This window comes from Tauraco erythrolophus, chromosome 23 (genome assembly GCF_009769465.1).
Source record: "Tauraco erythrolophus isolate bTauEry1 chromosome 23, bTauEry1.pri, whole genome shotgun sequence".
Lineage (NCBI taxonomy): Eukaryota > Metazoa > Chordata > Aves > Musophagiformes > Musophagidae > Tauraco > Tauraco erythrolophus.
In genome coordinates this window covers 5,155,728-5,181,413 of record NC_141487.1, presented here as the reverse complement: position 1 = coordinate 5,181,413, position 25,686 = coordinate 5,155,728, and the positions used below count along the sequence as shown (strand labels likewise).

The window sequence follows — 25,686 nt, the reverse complement described above, 5'->3', positions numbered from 1 at the left end:
AATGAAGGAGACAGAATGTAAAACAGGTAAGAAACTGAAATGGATGTGCAATACAGACTTAACTGCAGTTCTTACCAAACAGTATAAAAATCTTTAACACATTGGCTATCTTTAAGAAAGGAACCAAAGGGCTCAGGTTTATTCATTCACTTCAGTTCTGAAGAGCACTGTGAAGTACTGAGAAATAACACTTGACTTTGCAGATGTAAGAGTGAGAACAAGGAATTGTTTAATTTGCATACAGATTTGGATCTTGGATTCCAGCTGGTTATACATGTGAGCATATAGACTATATTTAAACGATTTTGCAGAATAAGAATGAAAGTTCTGTTGATGTTTATTTAATAAGGATCACAGGGGCACATTATAGATCTTGATCCTGTTTTACTCCTGTCTCTTGCAGGAATGAAGACAAAAATTGATGCGTTCTCGGAAACACATGTAATCAGATAGAAGAAATAAAACAAAAAAACAACGTGTGTGATTTTGGTATGCCAGTATTACATAAGTAACATTTTTCATGTTAAGAATACAGGCATTTTAACTTTAGTGTAGGTACAAAGTTATACATACCTAATCATGGACTTGATCTGTTACAAACCAGTTGGACAACTTACACAGATTGAGGTTCTTTTTAACTTTCTGAAGTATTTAAAAGCTTCACGTAATGAGATGCTTTACTAACAGTAAAGTATCAGTTAAGCATATTTAATGTGATTAGTTTGATCAAGTCAGTTGCATGCACTTTTAGGATACAACCAAACAACAACGTGCCTAGATACTTCCTCTAAACAAACAGATAATCTGTTCTCTGTCACAGTGATTATTACTCAGTTTCTGATGTGTATGCCAACCATCTACAAGCTTTAAAGAATTTTATAAACAAACGGTTAAAAACTACGCAACTGTAAATAATTACAGACAGAAAGCAGAGGCAGACATAACACTGTGGCCATTAGGTGGTATTTAACATTAACCAATTTGCAGGAGTACAACATACTAAACTGTTTTTTATTGGTATTACTAGTTTTATCTTTACTGAATAAAACCAAATTACTTGAGTCTCAGGCATTATGAACAAAGTACTGTATGAGACGCTGTAGATAGTTACCGTGCTGGACACTGACGCAGAATATGCTTAAAACTTTTAGAAAAGGAGATCTTTAAAAACTAAACTTGAAGCTACACACATCATCCTTCCTCAGCAGTTCCACAACAAACACGCTCAAGTTGCTTGCAGCTTCCAGTCCTACCAGTTGTTCATGGGGTCTGTACATGTCTGTTGTGATTGCCCCTAAAACATTTTACAGATTTATCTGGAAACTCATACAGCAAAGGGCACATCCTGTCCTTTCGGCAGCTTTCCTAAGTGCATGTGATTAGAATGTAGCCAATAACCATAAAAGTAACAGAACTGAATTCAACTGTTCATTCCTCCAAGAAATGTTTTATGGATAAAAGACGACATAAAAAGAGGAAGAATGCAAATAGTTTGTTAGTAGAATCAGCAGATCTGTCTATGTTTTTCTTCAGAGTAACATATGACCAGTTACACATAATTCCTTTTATTATATTTCAGGAAAGGAACAATGAATACATAACAGAGGTCAGCTCAGAGTGACTACCATCACAGTTCTCCAAAAGCCACAGCTAGGGCTCTGAGGAAACAACCAACTATAGATCTCACTTTTACCAAAAAATACAAAATGACAGACAAGCTTCTTCACCCTGATCTTAAAAATCCATTTCACATATCATGATTTACTGATGTTAGTGTCCCCCACCCTTCTCACAGCAGTTAATTGTGACTGCACTGAAACTCTGAGCATCTCAACATGCACTCATGTCTATGTAACTACTCAGTAACGCTTTATTTACACACATCGTGGTTATGTGAGAGATAGCTGGACATACATGCACCCAAACATAAACAGTAATGAAGACTGGATGAGTGGGACAAATTCCAGGCAGTCATTACCACATACAGGACACTATACATTTGATGGCATCACGAATTCTCCTTCTAGGAAATAACTACTGTTTTCCTACAGCCAGACGCCAGCTGGACTGAATGAAGGCACCAATAGCCATGCCAAATGTCTGCTGAGTAACAATTCCAGCTGTGTACTTCACCTGAGCAGTTTCCTATACAGAGCATTCACTAGCTGTCATCTTAAAGGCACCACCCAAGAGTTGATCACTGAAGTAGGTTAGATTTTTGAAAACTAGTTGATATTTGAAAGGAAATTAGTATTTCTAGGCTATCATGCTCATATTATGATCTCAAAATCTACTTTACCTGCTAAATATTTTATGCACTATATGCTCTCAGTCCAGAAATAAATGGAAAGACTGTTCTTTCATACAGTCATTCTATATACTTACTGTATTGAGCGCGTTAAGCGTAGTGTCATCACGGGAAGCTGCAACACAACCATCTTCTGTGGATCCTCCATCACACATGCCTGCAAAAGCTGCCATGCTCCTTTATAGTTTGGGAGGAAAAAAGTTTAAATCCTTGAGCTATTGTTTGATGCACACATCATGCAATACACAAATAGTACATTTACACCTTAAATCACCAATTTCAGGGCCTTGCATTACTGTGGAAATAAGTAAAATGAGGTGCCACAAACACTGCTACTTATTAAGCAAACGTGAGCCTCCTCAGCATACGGAATAATTAATTTGAAATTAAAATCCAATCTAAGTGGATTTCATCAACTAAAAGTCTGCACTGCAGGAGTACCAAAGCCTGAACAGGATTATGAAAGATATAACCTCCAGACGTGAGGACAGAGTCTCACCAGAGACAGCAAACCTGCTGTTGTAAGGTGAAACAGACTTAAATTGCAGATTCCCTACATCTGTGAATTCTTGCAAACTACAAGTACTTTACTGATACTCTGAATTATTGAGGCCCACCAACACCTCTGGTTGAACTACCGGGCATATCAAAGATCTGTATGAAACTGGAAGGCAAACCAGAGCTCATTCAAAAAACACTTGGTATCTGGAGGATTCCTTTGCTATTATGGCTATTCCACTCGGGGCAGTTAGTTCCCTTGTTACATGGCACACGTACAACGCTCCATCATGCTCACACATACTGCTGGCTTTGCATTTTAACTTAATGGAAAGATTCTGTGTTGGCCCAAAAAATCAAACCAGAGCATTCTTGTCCCAAACTAAACGTCTCAGCTTATCTGGCTGACATCCATGCCACACCAAATCAGAACAGAAAGGACTGACTGGAGCCAACTGCACATACATGTACACACATTTCCACTACAGCATTCTAAAGACAGTGGTAGTAGCTTGGCTGAAATTACCTTGCTGCTCTGAGGTACATCAGTAAGTCACAGTCATTGACTCCTGGCATCCACACAAGTTCTTCATGCTGTGTCACTGTGTCACCATCTGGGGAAGGAAATGGCTGCAGATCAGGAAGCTTAGCCTAGGAAAAAAAAAAAAGAAGAGTTCATAGAGACATCACAGTTGCTAACAATGCCAGGAGGATGGCACAAGTGTTATTAATAACAAAGTTTGTAAATTGTCTGCAATAATACGATCTCATAGATGGAAGACATTCAGACAAACAGGTGGTAAAGCTATTTGATCCAAGTTTCAGAAGTCTGAGGAATCTGGATCATCAAGCTCCAAACTATTAACTTCATCCAGCATTGCTTCTTCTAGAAGGGCAGTTCATTTTCTGACAATTACGCAGGGTTAACACCACCTCTCGGTCCACCACCAGTGAAGCCCTTCTGTATATCGACCAAGTGCAAGCATGTCTGCAGAAATACCACAGCTTGAAAGCAAACCATTTTGTACTGCACCTGTTGTCCTCTGTTGTACAGAAGTCAAACATTGCTGGACAATTTACCCTCAACGAGACAGTTTTCATTTGTCAGAAAGATGTCGTTACAATTCCTGCTTGCCAGGCTAAAACATAATAATATGAAAGATAGCAGGAATGTGGCTACCATAGGTATACCATTTTAAATCAGTAAAAAGTCCTACACAGTTGACACTAAGTTTAAAATTAAGTTCTCAGTAAATCATTAAAATTCTAAAGAGAAATTTCCTGAAAGTAAGGACAGCTCAGTGAAATGAACTCTGCCACTAAGTATTACACGGTATCCAGAGACCCAATTAGCATCTTTAGTCATCCACTGCTACGGGATGAGATAGCTGAGAGCCTCTTCTGAAACAGCTTTTCAGCCCTATAATTACCCCCTACACTTACAACGCTAAACATATTTGAGAGGCAACATTTGTACATAACCAGTAATTACAAGTCACAGGTTCAGATGTCTTTCATGTTCTGCTCTTTAATCTGTACTTTATTTCACTTCTTCCCTGAGAAAATGGATGTGTCATTGACCTTCTCCTCTGGAAAAGGATAAGCAAGCATTATACCATGATGAGATTTCTGACAGCTATGAATTCCAGCAATGAGGGTGCTTGCACAAATTAATGGTCATCCTTATGTACCCTAGCAACACGCTTAACTACTAGAGCTACTCTTAAAAGCAACTTCCTCTTGAACACCTCTGGCCATTCATTTGTTAGTCAAAAGTTTTCACAGGAGAAGATGTGGTACAGACCCACTTTCCTCCTCCTACGCATGCGAGTTTTGAGAACAACGGCAATTCTACAGAACATTCGTCTTCACTTGTGTCCCTACTTGCTGCTATGATACGAGTTTGAGGTATCTCTGCACTAAGTATCAAAAAGAATTCTATGATTCTAAGTATCAAAAAACCCCCAACAGTCCTCTAGCATTTGTAAAATACAATTTAAGGGAAATGAAGGCAACATATTCGTCAGAAACCACTAATAGTATCTCAGGGTTTTTTCTAGATTCTGCTACATATACCTTATTCTCAAAAAGGTGGGTGGAGGAAAGTGCATCCACTCCCTGAGTTAAAAAGCCCAGTGTGTAGAGGAGACTATTTTTACACTTTCCACAGAATGAATCAGGCTACAGAACGGAAAGCAGCAACTATCATCTTCGATCTGACTTCCTACTGTGGCCTACAATCAACCATTCACATATCTTAAGATTATACCTTATAATAATTAACAGGACGAGAATATATCCTCTTCGTGATGATATTTGTCAGAAACAGACGCTCAGCAAATGAGTGAAAGAACAATGGAAGTTTAAAATATTAAGCAAGCAAAAATTAACAGTATTCTTCCTGCTTTTTTTTCCATCCATAAATGCATCTGGTAATTATACCTTACAGCACAGGTGACTAATACTTGCCAAAAGTACCGTGACTAATACCTGCCAAAATATTAGATGACAATTTGAGATTAAAGTTGTTTTGAAGCTATCATTTATAGTACTCTTATTATGACCAGTGAAAAGAATACTACAGGTTTAATTGCCACAAATTTTTTTCCCTCTAAACACAAAACATCCTTAAGAATTTTACATAGGTTCCATAAATGTTTACTTTCACTAGTTGTTAAACAAGACAAAAAAGTCCGAACAAATATTCATCTCTGGGATGCAAAAATCCAGCCCTTGTATGGTACAAAGTCAATTCCACAGATACAGGAGAGCACTCAGTTCCCAGTGACAGATTTGGCCTTATAAACCAGAGTAAATTGTATGTTAATTCTCTTTAAGAACAGATTATTTTCAATGCTTGTGAAGGATTTCCCTCAAGTTAGAACTAACATCTAGAGCCTTAACCTTATTCTGCTTCTCAGTGTCAGACCACGTTCAGTATGCTTTCTTAATTTCTGTTTTAACAATTCAAATGACTTAAGGCACTGGTTTTAAGAACTTTAGAGTTCTTATCTTCCTCACAGTCAAACAATCAGTATAGCTGAGGTCGTCCTACCTTTAAAAATCAAAACTTACCCTCTCTACAGCATCAGAAAGTTAAACGAAAGTCCGCATAAAAAACTTCCTGCTGTAGATTGTGGACAAAAGGGATATTCCAAAAATCATCCAGAATTACCATGGCTCCCAGTTAAAAAGATTTTAAACTGCTTTTTAATCACTTCTAATAGACCTTCAATTTATTTAAATACATAGATGCATGAAAAGACTCTAAATGTTATAGGAACATACTATCAACTTGACAATTTTACTATGCAAATTAAAATTAAAATATCTACTTTGAATATAACTGGAAAACACCACCAAATTAATTTTTTATTGTTCATTAGAGACATTGCTTGGTGAAAGCCAGCTGAGAATGCATTCATCTAACTCCACAATGTCTCCAATAATATATGGGATTTTTCCTTCATTTCCAGTAATTACTCAGATTCTTTCCATCTTATTCTAGAATCAACTCAACAGTGCTTCTGCTACTGAAAGTCAAAAATGTATCAACATTTGACATAGAAAAATCTTGTTAACTCATGATGACTGTAAAAAAAGCTCGTATTTCAATGTATACAGTTTTAATTAACTGTCCTCTAAACAGATCAAGTAGCAAAAGCATGTCCTCTGGTTATTAAAATACAAACGAAATCCCTTACCTGATGGCTGGGTCCAACTCTGATTTCACCTTGGGTACTGTTCAGCCTCCTAATATAAAAAGAAAAAAAAAAAAACAAAAAAACAAAAAACAAAACAGTAACATGAAAGAATTACAATGAATGAAATTTAGAATCATAGAATGGTTTCGGTTGGAAGGGACCTCAAAGATCATCCAGTTCCAACCCCCCTGCCATGGGCAGGGACACCCTCCACTACACCAGGTTGCCCAAAGCCTCATCCAACCTGGCCTTGAACACTTCCAGGGATGGGGCAGCCACAGCTTCTCTGGGCAACCTGTTCTAGTGCCTCACCACCCTCAGAGGGAAGAATTTCTTCCTTATATCCAATTGAAATCTCCCCTCTTTCAGTTTAAAGCCATTTCCCCTTGTGACTTGCATCTGACTTTTACAAGTACTATGTTCCTTTAACTGCTTATTTCAACACCGAACCTAAAATAATGCAGACAACATGCTAATCACTATGCTACAGAATAACACATAGGAAACATCACATTCCTCACGAGCATCTTGGTGGTCATTTTCATTATGAAAGAGAAAATACCTTAAATAAAAATATTTGGAGTATTAATCTTCAAAGATTACCAGAATTGGCAAAACTAATTCCTCTTTTTCCAGGTAGAGTTCACAGAAAACCATTCAAGTTACTTCGGATTCACATGCAAAATTATCTAGCTCTTGTTTTAAGAAGTTAAAGTTACCATTGCTGCTGTTAATTCATTTGCAAAAATCACCTCGGTTAGCATGACACAGAAACATGGAAAATCTAGAAGGCAATACAAACACGCCTTGTGACATTTGTAGGAGTGAATTTAATTCAATTCACCCAAACAGGGTTTACTTTCTACATACTGCACCCGGCCCTCATATTTTCGCACTATTTTGAAAAGGTATTTATGTAAGAAACTTCAAGTTCCAAATGAACTGTCCTCCACAGAGTGAGAATCATACTCTGAAGGGCTCCGTGCTGCTCACCCCATTGGCTGGAGTCACTGAAACATCACATTATATAGTAGAAGAAAAACTGTTTTTTCATGTTGCAGTCGAATTACCCTGGCAACAATAGAAGTGAAAGGTATGCCAATATAAACCAGAGTAACACATCTGACATGAAAGAACTTATTTTTCTTCTTAAATTCTGAACGGACTAACAGAGTAAATAAAACTTTATCACTGAGGAGTGCCCTTTGACCCTTTCTCTTTATTAAATATGTTACAATACAAGCAACAGGGTGGCATGCAAACAAAATTATTTGCTGGAAATAGTAATTCCTCAAGGCTCACAGTTGAAGCCGTGGGACCTCTCTGCTGTAACCCCCCACATCCAGCTCTTGTCAAGAGCCAGATCACTACAGTCCATAAAGGCACTTGAGCCTGAACACTGGTATTTGGGATACTGAATGCAGCTACAACCTGAAAACTTAAATGACCCTCCAAGACTCCTATAAAAGAGCATTAAAGAACACAACCAAAAGCAAGGGAATTCGGTATCTTTAAGATCAACATTCTTATTTTCTTATAAATTGTTCTTATTTAAACAGACTTTTTATTTATATCCTGCATGTTATGTTAAAACAGCTCTGAATTTTGTCCTTTTAAGACAAACTTTTGAATTTAACATTTCAGTAACTGCAAAACATTTCAAGTGAGGCTCAACATACCAGCAAGGAAGAACACATAAACCTAACGAACAGATCACCATCTTTAATCTGGAAACAGCAAGCTTGACTTAATCTTGCAATCTGCCGTTGCAGGAATAATTACATCATTTTACAAGGAAGCTGCCACCCTGCAGGATTTCTTACTCACCCTGCTGTGTTCACAGTAATCGTAAGCAATGACTGAGAAAGAGTTTCCTTTAAACTGTAAAAATTAAGATCACAACCATAAGCTGCTAGCCCTGAGAAAGTAACAATGGATAGCCCAAACCATTAAACACCATCTGAAGTCAAAAAGGTTACTGGAGGGGTTTTCTGATGTGAGCATTTGCATATCTTTATGAACATTTTCATGCCAACATTTCACAGTGTGTTGCATACGTGCTTTGAGTTATGCCTCCCCTTACTGACCAGTCTGAAACCACTCAGTGGTGCACAAGTGGGTAAAGTACAGCAGTGGATTTGAACAGACCTTATCCAAGACAACATGACAGGAGAACCTGTCAGACAGGAATAAGCACAGGTTTTGTGAAAATCTTATGTCATGATGTCTAAGCAATGCTACCTTCCTGCTAAGCAGATCCACTCCAAAACATGCGCCAAATGTTCTCATTCTTTTCCAGGAGACATGTCAAAATGTTTTTCTCCACTGCGCATTTTTGCAAGACACAATCTGACACTGTTCTCTTGTTTTCGGGTTACGCAAAGAAATGACCAAACTAGAAAATCAATTTTATATTTACAACCAAGATATAAATTAAGTACCAGGGTACATTTTTTCAGCTACATCGTGTCAGAGGAACATGTCGTGAGGAACGAAGCAGAAACTGACAACGGAAAAGGCTGATGCTCTTCCTTTATTCCCAGAATTCATTTTAAAGCCGTGCACATCACTACTAGTCAGTGCGAGTCAAATTCAAAACATGTCTAAGCAGTTTCTGCCAGCTACAATACTTCACACCAGCCAAAGGCTGCATAATGTACTTAAACAGAAAATCAAGCTATTTTCTGTTTACGTAGGAAAAAACACAGCACTCCAAATATCCCCCAACTCCCAATTTCTTCAGTTGCATCACATTGAATACGACAAATAAAGCGTTTAAGAATCAAGACTGATCACAGGATGCTGGAGCATCCTACAAACAATGGCAAAAATAAAAGTAAAGTTTTGGATAGGACTTCTGCTCCTACCTATTCATGTGGAGTTAGGTGGGGAAACTCAATGGGCTATCCAACCATGACTGCTCACATGAAAACACAGTGTCGAGAGAAACATTTCTGTGTGCCTTTTCATCACTCATTTACAGTTTCCTGATCATATTCACACCCTAAAGACACTCTTCCCCCTGCCCCACAAGGTAAGGAATGGACTCAATTAAGCTGCTGTGCAGGAAGCTCTTTGAGATTGCACATCACTGGGTTTTTTTGGTTCGTTTTTTTTAAAAAAGGGCACAAAGCTGATCGCTCTGCAAGGGCACACAATCTGTTAAATAATTTTCGCTGTTTCCTTGTCCCTAGGAATGGGTTTGCAAATGGAAAGAAAATTCTTGCTATGGAAACTAAAATGCACTGTAGGTTTTTAAGCTAAATTATATTGGTGGAGAGAAATTACAATAATAATGGAACAGCGCTCTGTGTTTATTCTATGGGAAAGAAAAAAGAGGGTCCAACACTGTATATGAAATCTGACACAAAAGAAACTGATGTAACAAAGCAGTATCCATAGCAACAACAACTTAATATTTCAGTCCTCTTCAGCTGCAGTGGATTAAATATAATGACAAGATGTTCCCTTTGAAAAGTAACCTGTTGCCATGGCAACGTTGTATTCTGCAAAGTAAACAGGGGCTGGTCAGAAAGGAGATGGAAGCCTGCGACTGAATATCAAAAAGGCAAGGAGCTTCTGTAGCAGAGCAGGGCAAAACAAGCACACTCTAATCCGAGAGACGCTTGTTCCAAACAGTTTGGAGAGAAGAGAGAGGATGTTCAGTTCAATAAAGCTTTGTCCTTTCAATTCTAAAGCAACAGGGGAGGTTGGAAGTTCAAGGCCAACGGCAGCACCACTGAGAGAAAGCAGTTCAGAGGTGAGGATGAGAAAGGAGCAGGAGACAGCACAGGGTGGTGCAGAGCTTTAATTTATGAGCTTTAGAGAGAGGAAAAGAGAGGAAAGAAGGCTGGCAACTGTTGTTTCTGCACCATTTCCACTACAGAAACAAGCTTAACCCTGTTTATCATGCACGTCCTTGGCCACACCGTACGCCAGACTCATGCCATTCACACACAAGCTGGCACAACTGGCAGCCTTTGCCCGTGAAAATAACGCAGCATTGCGATGTCATTACGGACTGAAACGTGGCAACAAAAGAACTGCCACAAGACAGTCTGAGCTGCAAGGACGTACATCAGACCAGCTCTGAGGATAACTCAGGTTCAGGACTCGTGACACCATCTGCTATTACAGTATTGCCTGAGCCACACCAGCTTCAAGGCTGGAAACTCGCAGCAAAACTCTCCCGAGTCTGGAGGCAACAGCAAAACGCATTGGCAGGTTTCTGCAAACCAACTTGCTACAAACCACTGCCTCCTGCAGCATAGGCACATCACTAAGGCAAGCTTCACAGTGCAAAAGAAGTTTCAACAATTCAACTAGAAGTACCATCACTCTCTCACCATGCTGGAATACAGCCTCCAGGAGGGCACAGGGTTCTCCAAAATTGAGAACGGGAGGGGTACCAGAACAGTGATGACTCTGCATTCCACCACCACGGTATGAGGACAGACTGGTAGCTAAGGAAGTGTGCACAAAACAGCTGGAAGAGGTCAATATTTTTCCATGACAAAAGATTAAAAGAGGAAAGATACAGTTTAAAGCTAGGATATGCAGGGGTTTGGGGTTTTAGTTTTAATAAGCAATAACAAGCTCTAGCACTACACAATTAATCTTATGAGATTTGGGTTTATTTATAAAGCGTGATAAGAAAATCGATGGCTTACTAAATAAAATCAAAACCAGATTAGAGATATATATTATAGGCAGAAAAGATTACAAATTGCAGTCACACACTTTAACATTGATATAGCCAAACAGTCACTATTATTGGCAAGATAATCAGTTACATAAATTGGAAGCATGATACAGTAAAGCAATTCCTAGATATTTGTGACTTCTGTAAAATTAATATAAAATTGAAGTAGAGAAAGTCTCAAGAAAAAATTTAAAAAAAATCCTTTTATGCAAATGGTCCAACACCCAAGATGAAAAAATTGCTGTTCAGAGGCAGTTCTAAAAACATCTGGCAAGGATCATTTTGTTCCGTCTCTAGAGGTACAAAACTGGAGAGAATAAAATGACTCCACTCTAACTTCAGTTGGTTAAAAAATAGTCTATCAGGGCCTGAAAGGGACTGGCATTACATTCAGGAGATTCATTTCCTAGGACTTCTGCTTCGTTTTATTCCGTGCATCCATAAAACAAGACTCAGAGCCTCCCTTGCCATCTCCCTCCCTCATCCGAGGCTATGCAGGCTCTGTCTGCAGAGACTTCAGTACAAAAGAAGAGCTTTACATACATTTGCTCCTCTGCAGCACTAAAGTCATAAGATTTCACCACAGAGATGCAAAACAGACTGCCCACAAACACAATCAGCCTCTGTCATACATCACAGCTCTATTCTTACTTTCTTCAAGCGTCTGCTTATGGTCACTGCTGGGAGACAGGATACTGAGCCAAACAGATCCTCAGTTTGACCCAGGACGACCATTATTATGCATGTTAAGGGACAATCAGGTTCAGGACATTCAACCTGTAATCAAAAAACCCCCACAATCATCACAAACCTGTGAGTTAGGTGTTTAAAAATGACAGAATTGGCTCCCCTCCTCCTGCTTCTAAATAAACAGCAATTCTTGCTTAAAGACAGTGAGTTAGTCACATGGTTTTGTTTTCATTATATGGGGATATCAATTTACAGATTAAACAATGGCTTCTTAGCTTTTTCCAACAATTATTTTCCACATAACAAAATTTCACTTCGTTACACGTGTCCAGCTTGCACTTGTGCCTTACATGTATTTTTTTAGCAAGATTTTAAAACCCCTTTTCTAGAAGTATCTTAATGCTCAGTAAATATTGTTGCCAACAGCCAGCCTCTAGTAAGTTTAAATTTTGTTTAAAACCTGTTGTAACAGTGTGCTATAAAAAAACACACAAGTAATTTTGCGTTCTGAGTGAAAAAAAAAATCAAACGTATTTCAGGCCAATGAACTTAGACAGGAACGTTTTCAGTGATTGCTCAATCCAAAGCAGGAACGAATAAACATTACAACGTTTGTGCCTACAGTACAAGCTGAAACCTGTTGACTGACTGCAGAAGTCAGAACTTTGAGGAAGTGGAGGACTCACTGTTCTCTGCACCCATGCTGCTGTTCGGAGAAGGAAGTAGTTGCAGAAGTTTGAGTCAGACAGGGAAAGCTTTTTTAAGAGAACATTATTTTTCATCAGGTTTATATATGAAAAAAAGGCTATAGAGTCCTTAGAAGTATCGAAACACAGGATGGAAGTGGACATACTACAGCCATTCTAACACACAAATTATTGCAAGGAAACAAGCATTCTCTCCACATAGGAGTTACCTGTGTGGGTAGTATTTTGCTTGTAGCTTTCACTGATCACCTCTCTAGTACTTGTTTTCCAATATTTGTTTACCTTCAGATAGGGAAGACACCAGTATTTTGATCACAAGTTAAAAAAAAAATAAATTAGTGGAAACCTTTGCATGATATGAATGTTTTTTATCTGGTCTACATATGATTTTAATAGAACCAGAATGTAACTGATTTGCAAGCAACATTTACACCAAGAAGTAAATATGCAAAGGAATTCAACATGGAATTACGTTGCCTCAAGTGTATATTTTGTGTAATTTCTAAATGGCCAGGCAGTACCTTTGCACTTCCCAGAGCAAATATTCACTATTAAAAACAAGGCACACAGCACATCAGCACCGTTTCTTCAGCACCACCACAGTTCATACACAGGACAGTGGCATCAGGCAGCAACCCAGCAGTTAATTTTTTCCATAAAGCTCCATCGAGGTTCAATGCAACAACCTACCACTCAGTCTCTTAGCTTGTGTTGTCAAATCTCCAGCTTCCCTGAACAGCAGACACATGGAGAAGCAACTGCACATGTTAAAGGTGTTAAGCATGAAAAATGCAAAACATAAAACAAGCTTGAAGATACACCCCAAGCTTGAAGTGTACCCCATACACTTGGAAATACAAAGCTCTAATTAAAGAAATTACAGCCTAATGAATTGGAAAGAAGGAGGAAGAGGTAATCTTCATGATTTAAGTCTTGAAAAAAGCTAACATGAAGTCAGAACAAAGAAGAAAGACTATCAAGTACTCGGCCACTATTTCTTCATCCAAAGGACAAAACACAAGCACTTCCTATACCATATTTGTAACTTCAAACAGTTGTTTGGAGTGGAACTGTAACTCAGCAGCCCACCTACCAGCAGCCTCTGAGCTGGAGAGAATCTTCTGGGCACCCAGCCAGCTTAAAACTTCACCCTTAGTCGTAACTGCACACGCACACTCCGCAGCATGGTCAAGCAGAAAGGGTCTTTTGGGCGCACTAAATGTCCTTCCAGTTCCACAGACAACTTACAGCAGACAGCCTTGCTACCAAGGGGGGTCTGGTTTGGTTTTGTTGGTTTGGGGGTTTTTTTTTGGTGTGTTCGTTTAGTTTTTTCCAGGGGGTTTTGTTTGTTTTCGATTTTTTTTTTTTTGGAGGGGAAGTTGTGGGGGTGTTTTTTGGATTTTATTTGTTGGCTGATGGGTTTGGGGGTTGTTTTTTTTAGGGGGGTGCAGGGAGGTTGGTTGTCTGTGTTGTTGCTTCTTTCAAACCAAAGCGTTAACACACCTACACACAACCAAAGGAACTGCTGTCATTATAAACTGGCTGACCAACCCCACAACTGGCAATACAGGTGAAAGACATTTGAGCTGAAGCATGTGCAAAGGGAAAACTGAAATCTCAAAAAACACTGAAGGTCCACTGTGAGAGGACTACGTACCACCACAGGGAATGAAAATACCTAAACATCTGCTAGGAGCAGGAACCATCTGATTCCACACAAGCACAGCACGGACACCAGAGGCATCCTTCAAGGGGGAGTTCTGGGAGCCAATACAACCAACACCACATCCACCAGTTCTCATGTGCAAGTGATTAAGTGAAGAATGCCTTACTTGGCATGTTACTGCAGCAACATTTGTTTTGTCAAACGTAATGCTTTTGTTTGACCATTAGATTTTGTTTTGTTGCAATCTAGAGGTGTTTTCATTTTTTTTCCCCACCTTTGCTACTCTAAGTTAACTTTAGAGTTTTTAAGAATAAGTATGACCAAATTTTCATTTTAAGTTTAGAAGCGGTGGTTTTTTCGAATCTTTTTAAAATGTATGCACAAGTTATCACTGAATAACAGTACAAACGAGACTGCTTTATACCCTCCCCATCCCTTAATGAATTTCTCTTCTGCTTGTAAGTCAACATTTAAAACCAATGTTAAAGGCACAAGGTGTCACATTCCTGTACATACTTAAGTAGCTCCTTTATTAGGAGTAAGAACAATTTCTAAAGTCTAGACCTACAGAGACAACCCCTTCAATAATGAGGTGATGCAGCCAGACTGAAGTTCAAGGGAATCGTGCTCGATAATCATTAGCACAACTCCACTTCAGCCAATGGCAAAAGTGACCAGTGACCTACACGCCAAAGAGCTGTTCTTGATTTTCATGCTCTATAGGTATAAAAGGAAATGGGAGAGGGAATGACACTTCAGAGAGCATACAGATACGGACATGGCACTAACACAGGCAAAGTTATGCAGTCTTATTCATCATTCCTCGGCTTCCAACAAGAGAAGGAAGGCAGCCCCAGTAACGGACACTGCACAGGTGAATAACTGTGTGTGCCAGGCTAAAAGTCAACCTTCCACTATAAAGTTCCAGAGATGTCCCTACGAGCAGCACAAACCATCCTGTCACCTTCAAACTCTATACACTCCAGTAACTGACAAACCAGCTGTCCTGAGTGAAGCATCTCCTCTCAGCAACAGACCCCGAGGTGCCAAGATCAGTTCTGCAAGCTGGTGCGCTGGGCAGGGGGACACAGCAGAACAGCACCCAGTTTTGCACAAGTTCAGGCACCACTACGAACGAGAACGCGCTGCAGAATCAAGTTTACTCCCATTCAACACGCCCGAGTCCTCTCAAACCCATTTCCGTTTAGCAGTGACAAGTCACTGATGCTGTCCCGCAAGGACCTCAAAGCCAGCTGCAACCATACTACCGCTCCACAGAACAGCACAGCCCAAGTCCTCTGTTTTATTCAGCTCAGGCTAAAAATTCAAGTGTTTTGCTAGCCCGATAAAACTGATGTGGGTATTGCTTACACAGCTGCTGCCATGTGAGAAGCTCCTCAATGCACGAGACAGTAGTGCTGCATTTTAGATGCCTGAGTGTTATTTGCATGCGACTGACAAGCAAGCAGCACCACGCTGGCTACTCTATTTTTTTTTTTTTTTTCCTTAATACTTGAGGAAGTCCCAGGGCGATCGCTGTTCACTGCCCCTGGACCCAGACGAGAACCACCCATCCGCAGCGCGGCCAAGGGCTGCTGATCCACCACCCTCCCCGAAATGGTACCTTCAACAGTCTGTTGCAGGCCCAAACATTTCCTAACAGCCCCTTTGGTAACGCTGCGTCCTGCCGAGAGCCTCTGCAGCTCCCGACGGACCTGCCGTACGGTTGGCATGCAGACAGCACAACCGAAATTAAAACTGCACCACGAGGAAGGGGAAAAAAAAAAATAAATAAAAAACAAGCCCCCACAGCTCCAGCGTTTTGCTCCATGCACCCCTCAGGCAGCAGATTCCCTGCTCAGTGCCCTCATGCACCGCACGGACGGCTGCGCAGCAACGCTGATGTGATTACAAGGTTCTGAGGAACATGCAATAGTAATGAAATGATTGCATAAACATTGCAGAAGTCACAAACAACAGCAAAAATCATCATCGTTCAGGGGAGGCTGGAGTGATGTAGCCTACCTGCAGGGGCTGAATGGATCATCCATGACTATGACAGGCTCTGGTGGGTTTAGATGTATTCCTGAACCCTCTACTGAACAGCTAAAACTCTGCCTTTTCCACTCTACCAACTCAAAATGGAGGCACATGCAGTCTGAGAGACCTCGGAGAGCTTTCACTGAGCTTGTGCTATGACCTAAGCCTGCACGCAGAACGCAGAAACTTCGCCCTCGGACTGACGGGACTGAGCATGTGCTGTGACCCTCCCTCATGCACAGCCTCCCCACGCAATCAATCTCAACCCCGCTGTTTCCGTAAATAAAGCGCGCTGAGCAGCCTCCGCAGCTCCTGCATGCCGAGCGAGCAGCGAGTGGGGCCTTAGCTGGGGGGTCTGGGACAGCCAACGCTCCGCAGGCTGCGGGTCTGCTCCGGCGCTGCTCCTGTCTGCTGCGAGCAAAACACACGTCCATTCAAAAAAGGCTTCCGAAAGCTTTATCTCCTACTTTGATCAGCTTTTCAAGAAAAATCACATCGATTAAAAGGCTTGGAGGTTTTCACAGATACAAACGGCAGAAGCTTCACGTTGTAACACACTATTTAGTCGTCAGGAAACGAAGCAGCAAGCTGATTCGCCAAATACTTTTATTCCACCTGTTAATGATGCCGCACACGAGAACATTTAAAGAACAGGAATGCTCAGCAAGAACGCCACTGCCTTTGCAAGCACGTGTCAACGCACGGCGAACACGAGAGGAGCCAGACTTGATTCACTGTTTGAACTTCGTCATCCTTGAATTTTGACATTCCTGTTTATTAATGTAACTTTCAAAAAGATTCTTAGCTACTCATTTATACGAAGGTAATATTCCTTCCCCCTACAGCATAAAAGGCTTTAATTAGTAAAGCTGCCTCTGTTTTAGAGCAACTCAGATGCCTGAATTTACTGTGAGCCAGAGAAAGACAAAAAGTTCCTCAAATTTTGAATTTTAAGAGACAGAAACAGATAAGACACGGAACGTCTAATTTTCTCTCTTTTACAATAATCCAGCGAGAAAATTTTACTATAACATAGGTGAATGCACCTTTCTTGTTGCCCACATTACACCACCTCCCACCCCCTCTTAGGAACCTTCACCAGCATAGTCAGGCTCCTTCAGTGAACCTGCAATAATAATTCAAACATTCAGTAACATGAATATTTCAGCTACTGTGGCTCTGCTGAAAATATCTGATGCTAACAAACCTCATCCATAATCTGAAGAAGCCATTCCCTAAGATACAGGATAGAGGGGTTTGGATCACACTTGTAGAGAAAAAAAACAAACACAAACCAACAACAAACAACAAACTAACAACCACTTAATTTTAAAACAAACACAGTTAACTATGATAAAAGTTCCCATGCTTTTTTAAAATACTAAGCGATACTAGGCTATGTATTTAAAACTTCCAGAAACACAATGAAATTTTATAAAGTGCTTTCAAAACAAAACAAAAGACAAACCCACCATAACATTCTCTCAGCTCACTTCTGTTATAAAAATGTTATAGAAGGCAGAACATCCAGAAAAAGACTGTCTGACCAAAATATTCCCAGACAACAGACCAGAAAAAGATAACTACTCCAAATACAGTTCACAGTTTTTACCAGCTGACTGCTTTTAAGTAAGAACACTTACAAGGCCAAATGCATCCAGTCTTCATTTCAACTACAGCTGAAATTATTTCTGGATTTGTTGTTGTTGTTCTGGGTTGGATTTTTTTCCCCCCCTCAAGTTCACGACATCAGCTTGAGAAAAAGTTCTCAGCTTTTATGCTACTCTCCAGTTCAGAGACAAATTGAGACATGGACACACAGAAATATTGTATTCTAAATGATACTAACAAATGTGATATCAGCCAGAAAAAACAACCCAAGGAAGTTATACATCCATTTATCTAAATAAAGGTTTTGAGAGAGTTTTCTGTCTGTTTAAAAGGAATCAATTGCAAGGCACTTCAACGCATGACGATACCTACTGACATGCAGCGAGGGTGCACAGCATCTTCCATAATTCCTTCCCGGGAATACGAGACAGGAGTGACACAAAACAACTTTACTGTAATTTAGTAAGTCATACAGAAGCCATCTGTTTCACATCACATGTGCATACCATACAAACAGTCCCCAATTTCCCCAGTCAGAAGGATTTCTGATTGTATTTAAAACTGCTAAACATAATTAAAAAAAAAAAAATTGGACTTACAATATGCTGTAGGAATTGTCTTATTTAAACAAATTATGCCACAAACTGTCAGTGTTCTACTAAGTGTATGCACAATAAGAACTCATTTTAAGGCTCTGATTTGAGACATAAGGATGGATATATTTAAAAACCTTTATGATCGTTTCACCCTCTATCACTGCCCCAGGCATTCTAACATGCATAGAATCAAAATATTTTGAGTGCTAAAAAGTAACTGGATAAAAGGATCAAAATAACAAACCAGAGCTCTGCAGTCCTCTTTAGCTTCTGTTCACATTTTGAATTTAGATATCAATCGATCATTCAACTAGAATTTTTTCTAAACGAAGTCAATATTAAGAGGAAGCTTTGAAAATCCTACTTACACACAACTGCACACTGGCTCTTGACTTTGTAAGAATACACACTATTCTTATCTGTTTCTAGAACTGAAATTTGTACTCCACCCACTATGCTTTCCATTCAAAGGAGGGGAAAGAGAAAAAAAAAAGAAAAAAGAGGCTCTTGATTCAGACTTTCAACAGAAAATAGGAAGCCATGAAGGACAAGAAAAAGAAAGAGCAAGCCACCTCCAATTTCCCTCTTGGGAACACTCCTCTCAGAGACTCACAAATACTCATTTAGCTCAACATCAACAAACAAGAACACTTCAGAAGAAAAAGATTAAAAATAAAGGAATGTTGTGGAATAAAAACACAGACAAGATCCTCGTCTTCCCAAAATATCTATCCGGAAAATTCACCCATGCCTTGAAAGTTTGGTATTATTTTGTTCTACATAATGCAAAATAACGTTGTGGAAGAGCGATTTTTATTCATGGCCACGAAAACTGTTTGTAAAATAATATCTGATTACTTCTAGTTCCAAGTAAAAATTCAGTAGCATTTAAACCTATAGATATTTACAGATACCCGTGTCAGACAAAACTTCATAATGTGTGGGGGTTTTTTTTCTTCTTTTTTTACTCCTGAGATCAAAGAACTGATTGTCTAGTACATGGCAGTATCAGGCCAATACTAATAGTGGCATTTGGCATGCCTGCATCCTTGAGTAAGATAGTCCAAAGTTGTTTCTGTGAGTCCACACAGGATGTCAGAGTACTAAAGGAAGGACTGGAAGAAGTTCTGGCCAGAATCCCCTACATCTGGCACTATACTACAGAACTAGAGTTGTAGAAAATGAGTGGTTAAGATGTGAGCTGGTGAAAAACAGCTGTCTGAGGTTAAGTGGTATGTTCAACAGTGTTCCTGAGCCTTGCTGCATTATTTCTTCTTAACAGACAAAGCTGATTCCTGACTCCAATACCAAAAGCAGCAGCTTAACTCAGGCTGGTGCAGTTACTGATTTTCTGCAGCGGTACGTCAGGTCTGGCTTTCTTTGTCCATTAGAATTTCTTGACTGCTATTCTAGACACTGAAGTGCTTCTAAGCTCATTTCAGGGCATATACATTTCACCCAACATGTTGTCTTTGATAAAGCTTTGGTCTCACCCGGCCATTTGGGGAACTCAAAAGTTTGCGCAGGATTCCATCTTAGTGGAATTAGTCAGTGTCAGAGCAGCACTACTCTGAAGAGACATGAAACTAATTACTGAAGTACTTAGCATAAAATGAATTTTCTTTCTCAGCTGGCTATACAAGTTTAGTGGATGTATTCCACACTCTAGGAATACATCCTGGAGCCAGGAACGTATTTCGGGTCTACTTACTATCTTAATTAACACAATTCAAGGTGGTAACACCCAGACTCTAGCTTTAATATTAGTTTAGGTTTTTATTCCACAATCAGATTTTTTTTTTTTTCACTGATGTGAGAATTACTGAAACATAGCATGCAATCTTTTCTCAAACTCTGTAGAAAGGGAAAAGAAAAACACAACAAAACAAAAAACCACACAACAACCCAGCTTAATATACATAGTAGAGAAAAAAGTTACCCCAAAACACACAGGTTTACCACTTCTAGACCACAGAATGATCAACAGGATCATGGTTGATATTTCCCAAGCTAAATCTATAGTCAGCAAGGTTTCAAACAGAAAAGAAAGGACAAAGCGTATTTTCCTTTAGCACTACGTTCTCCAAGAGCAAAAGGGCCTCTTATTACACATCCACCACATCAGTGTTTTGGATGTTTTGGGGAGCCAGGGATTTCTGCAGGTTGTTTTGCAAACAGAACACGTGAAAACATGGAAAATAGTCAGATTCCTAACACACCGAGCTTCATTTGATAGTCCTCGAAAAGTCATGAGCATCTCATGATGAACACAAAATAAAAATCACTCAAGCAGAAATGTAACTTTGTAGATGCAATCCACAGCTCAAGCTTGGCTGGTCTAAGAACGTATCCTGTACCCTAATTCTGCAGTATGCAGAACCTTGTCTACAACATACTACTACTCCAAGCTACCGTGAACATTTTCCACCCTTGCCACGTGAAATAAAACACTACATTAGAAAAGCAGATAAAGTTCAAGATAAAGTTTTGTTTTTATAACCACCAAAAGGTCATCCTGGAATGTGTGTTGCAATACTTTTACTTCCAAAACCAAATTAAATCTATAATTAGGTATCCAGAGAAGCATGCATTGCAAAGCAGTAGCAAACACACAGGTCAAAAACAATCCAGCAACCTACTCAGTTCCTTTTTCTAAACCTGACCCCATTCCAAGACAAAATACAGACTTGAAGAGCTCAAATTAAAAAAAAACCTTGTGCAACCAAATGAAGAAAAACCTACATTTTGAGAGCAAGCTAGACTTGAGTAATTAGCTGATCACTAAGTGCTATGCTTTGTCATTTCATTGATCTTTTCAGGCCCAGTCGTTTTCTAATAGCTGGAAGAATTAACAGCTACTTCTACACAGAAAGTGGGTTTAGAACCAGGCTGACAACTTGCATAGATGGTATTTCATAAGAGAAATCATCTATTAAACACATAACTTGAACATTAATTGAAATAGTTCATCTAGCATTCACACCCTCAAAACTGAAATGCCTGGAAGAAAAGTGACAAAGTTAAACACAGGGGTCAAGCATGGTGCTGAATATCAGAGGTGCATCGTGACAAGCTTCACAGATGCCTCGTCTTGTTGGCCTGCTCTAAAAAAAAAAAAATACACAAACAATGCTACAAAAACATGTTAACATATTGTATTTTAAAATACTGTAGGATTTCATGCCCTTTTCCCAGAGCTCAGCACCATACACTGGCAAGATTGCCTCCTAGGGACTTACATTGACAAGCCCTGCTATGAATGTCAACTGAATTGATTACGGGGGTTTACCTCGTCCAACACTCTCAGACATAAGGACAGTTTCAAACACTTCGGAGTAAGGCACAGGAAGCCTCATAAATAGGCAATTACATAATAATTTGCCCACACAGGGAGCTTCTTTCTAACTGCAAGCAGTTAGTGGTTGGCTATGCCCTGAAGCATAAAGATTCATATCTGCATTAAAACCAGTAAATTTACAACAGAACAATTCAAATATTTATTATTTATACACCTATCTAATCCCCACTTAAAATAATATTTTTCTCAACAATATCTCTAGAAATCGAGGTCCACAAGCTAATTATGTTTTCTGCATTGAAGAAAAAACAATACAACATTCGGTCAGTACAGACCTTGCTGAGCTTTGAGTAAAAGATGATTATTAATGTGTAACAGGGCTCAAACGCTCAGGAATACACTCCCAAACAACAAACTCTTTAAGGTTGGTATTTGTAAGGCATTCTCTGTGCTTACAAAACTACATAAATGAAAAAATAAGAGTTAGGGTTTGAACCTGAAAAATAATGAAAGGTACTGTCTATTATCAGCCTTGCTTTCCAAACACAGCTGATAAGATTGGTTCGACAACTCCCAGGCAGATTGAAAGAACTGTGAAACTAAAGAGCAAGCTGAACATGCCCTCTTCAAATATGTGTTAGTTTCCAAAAAAAAGCTCTTTCCATACCTATGATTTGCTCCAGGCCAACAATGCATAAACTACGAATGGCTGAGAGGGGATCCTACATAAGCATTTACACATGAAAGTATGAATTCCCACACTTAAAAACTTTCAATTTGATTTCCTAAAAGTGTGTAATTTTCAACATGGCTAGAAGATGTGAATGCATTTTTTGAAGTATTTTCAAGGGTCTGCATTCAGCCAATGAGACAGCTAACAATTCCTGCTAATGTCTGCAACCTTTCAAATAATTTCACAGTTCTAAAAATCTGTTTTGAGGCAGTACGTTATTCACCCAGAGATGCAACCAGATATTGTGACTCACTGCACAATTTTGTTATCTACTGTTCATTTTTCTCTTATACACACACTCAGCAGGAAAAGGTAGCTTCTCCCTTGCCTTTTCTTCCACTCCACCTTCCTATCAGCATCGTATTTGATTTTAAATTTCCTTCCCTTGAGTAGTTTTCCTGTTCCTACAGGCTCAGACCAGTGGTAAAGCTTGTCTTTAAAAGTCGCTTCACTTACCTTGTCTCTGGATTATAGCCCAGTATGTAGAAAAATGAATCCACTCGGGCTTTAAACTCTCTAGCAGCAAATATGTCAGAGAAATGGGAGATATTACACTTCCCTCTGAAAGAAAGAGGGAAAATGGTATTAGAATTCTATCTTGAATAACAGCTCTTTTAATTAAGTGCCACTGCAATCTGCATATAAGCCACAGACATCCTTGCATTCTCATAAATGTCTGAAACTTCATCAATAAAAGACTGTTGCAACAAATAGCCATGCAGATTCTTCCTACAGTGGAAAGGAAAGAAAATTCAGTTACAATGTCTCAGATGGTGTTCTACAAACATTCATTAATTTTCATTCTGCCAGCACACAGTCCCGAGGAAACCAAATTTAATCAGACTAATGAACAATATCTACCTTAGAAACACAATCCTGAAAACGTCTTATTTTCAAAGTTTTTATGGTCCTATTACACTTACATCTTTAAGGAGGCTTCAAAAATTCTAATCATATTATTTTGGAAGTCAGCTTTTTATTTAGAAAGCTAAATAAAACTTGAGTTTACTAACACTTCCAAATAAAAGCAAAGCTATGTTGTTTTTAGCAAGACTGCAATCCTAGCAATGTGAATTCCAAACACACGAAGATTTCTTCCTTCTACTTTCATACATAAGAGTAAAACACAAAGACAAAAAAGAGGAGACAAAAAAAGAGAAAAGAGGATTTATTACTTTGTTCTACAGCAGACTTATTTTTTTTCAATATAGTTTGTTGATTAAGTCATTATGCTTAAGGATAGGCACCAAGACTAGCTGTAAGAAGTTGCATCTTGTTTTCTCAAGGGTTTGTTGGACTGTTAATGTTCTACAGCTGCTCATGTTTTGTCATTCAACGCACTGCAGTTCACTGCTGCCAAGTAAATCAGATCAGAAGCGGGTAGAGACAAACAGGCCAGACAGCCAAAGAGTGAGTGCTTTTCATCTAAACCTGATTCAGTGCAATAAAGCATGAGATTCTGCTCTTTTTCAGTATGGCAAGCTTTCTATTATTAATACAGATAGCATCTCTTTGCACTTGTATTTACTGAATAGTACTTGCTGTTGTAAACAAGCAGCTATGGGGCTTATTTAACATCGTAAAAACGTTTCCCAGTCTTGGTTAAAATCAAATGAAAAGCACTATTGCCACCAGTACACCAAGACGAATAACTATTTTGCCTAAATAGTTAAATAGTTTAAAGCTCTTTTAAAGTCTTTGGAGCAGAGCTTTAAAAGCACTGCATCCTTGAAAAACTGCACTAGAAAGTTGAAATGCTGGGCTTGCTTCCCTTCCCAATCTTTCCATGGTAAAGCACTTGGAAAGGCTTACCAAAAAACAGCCACTAACAACTGTGCTGTGCAACATGAGCTCTCTGATACACATCAACCACCAGTTCAGTCATTCAGAAAGAAAATGAGAAGGGGAAGGGATACTTCTTTTGATATTTCACATTAAATTCACATTTTAAAAGTGTTTTGGGGAAAAATATTTAGTTTCTTTTCAATAATTAATCTGACAGTTAATAAGCATTTTCCAGACAAGCTTGTCCTATCCACATTCCTGAACGCAGTACATCTTGTTGACAGCATTTCAGACAAGTAGTACTACATATTACCACGAAGATTTACCACACAGCTAAAAAGGACATAACTTTTCTTACACACTTCCACAGGGATCTACAATTATCCTCTAGTTAATTTTTTCCACTGCTTAGAGCAGAAGACTGGTAGTTAGAATCACTGGGTTTATTTCTGAGTTTGTCATCAATTCATTGTGTGACCAGAGTCGTTTGCTTGCAGAGCGCAGAGAAATAATCTCATATTCTAATAAATTAGAATTTCATGTTAACACTCCTTTCGTGCATCACAATACATTCTGCCTACTTTATGTTCTCAAACTGTAAGAACATCATGTGCAATTACCCTTATGTTCGCCTTGCATACTGAAAATTACTGACGTGTATTAATCACAATTTGCTAGGAAAAATAAAATAATCAGGAAAAACACAATCTTTATCCTGCAAAATCAGCATCTTTAGATATCATCTATTAGCCTGTAAGAATTGTCAAAAGTATGAACAACCCAGAACACAACAGAACAACAGTGAAACCATACACTGAGCTCTTAGCTGAGCAGCACAGAGAAACAAGAGAGTGATCTGAAAAGTGCCCATGGTATGCACTTCCAAACAAAAAGAAGGCAGATAAAACACAAGACAGGTCGAGAAGGTGATGGGTTTGGTCTTTCAGCTGCCTCCACTGATTTTGAAAGGAGAGAAAAGAAGGTTATTTTTCAAGTTTGCTTGGTATAGACACATACATTCCATTTTTATCTTTCCATTTTTATCTTTTCTTTAAAGAAGAAAGCAAAAAGGATGTAGAAGAGACGTTAAAATACTCCCAGAGAAAATTCCATACACATAGTTCAGTCTCTCTCTGGTTAAGCAGACAGTTATATTTCCAAGATTGGTTCCATCAAGACAGCCAACCTCCTGCTAGCTTATTTCTAAGCATGCCAATTTACAATCGGAACGCAACCTTCTGTAACTCAGAAAAGGCACTGTGGAATTTCATGAGATTATAGTACACCACTGGAATTTTCTGAGTTTATAAAAAGAGTCTAATGTAAATGAAAGATTCCTTCCCACCCT

The 25,686-nt window shown here is 39.1% G+C and overlaps 1 protein-coding gene across 1 annotated transcript in view; it reads right to left on the bottom strand.

Moving 5' to 3' along the window:
* RERE (arginine-glutamic acid dipeptide repeats) overlaps positions 1-25,686 on the bottom strand; it is a 169,728-nt gene that overhangs the window by 90,489 nt on the left and 53,553 nt on the right. Inside the window, exons 5-8 of the mRNA XM_086625526.1 lie at positions 23,010-23,114; positions 6,511-6,559; positions 3,333-3,457; positions 2,386-2,485 (exon numbers count right to left, since the gene is read on the bottom strand). Of these exons, the coding sequence (XP_086481652.1) occupies positions 2,386-2,485; positions 3,333-3,457; positions 6,511-6,559; positions 23,010-23,114 (379 nt within the window). The remainder of the gene's footprint in view (positions 1-2,385; positions 2,486-3,332; positions 3,458-6,510; positions 6,560-23,009; positions 23,115-25,686) is intronic.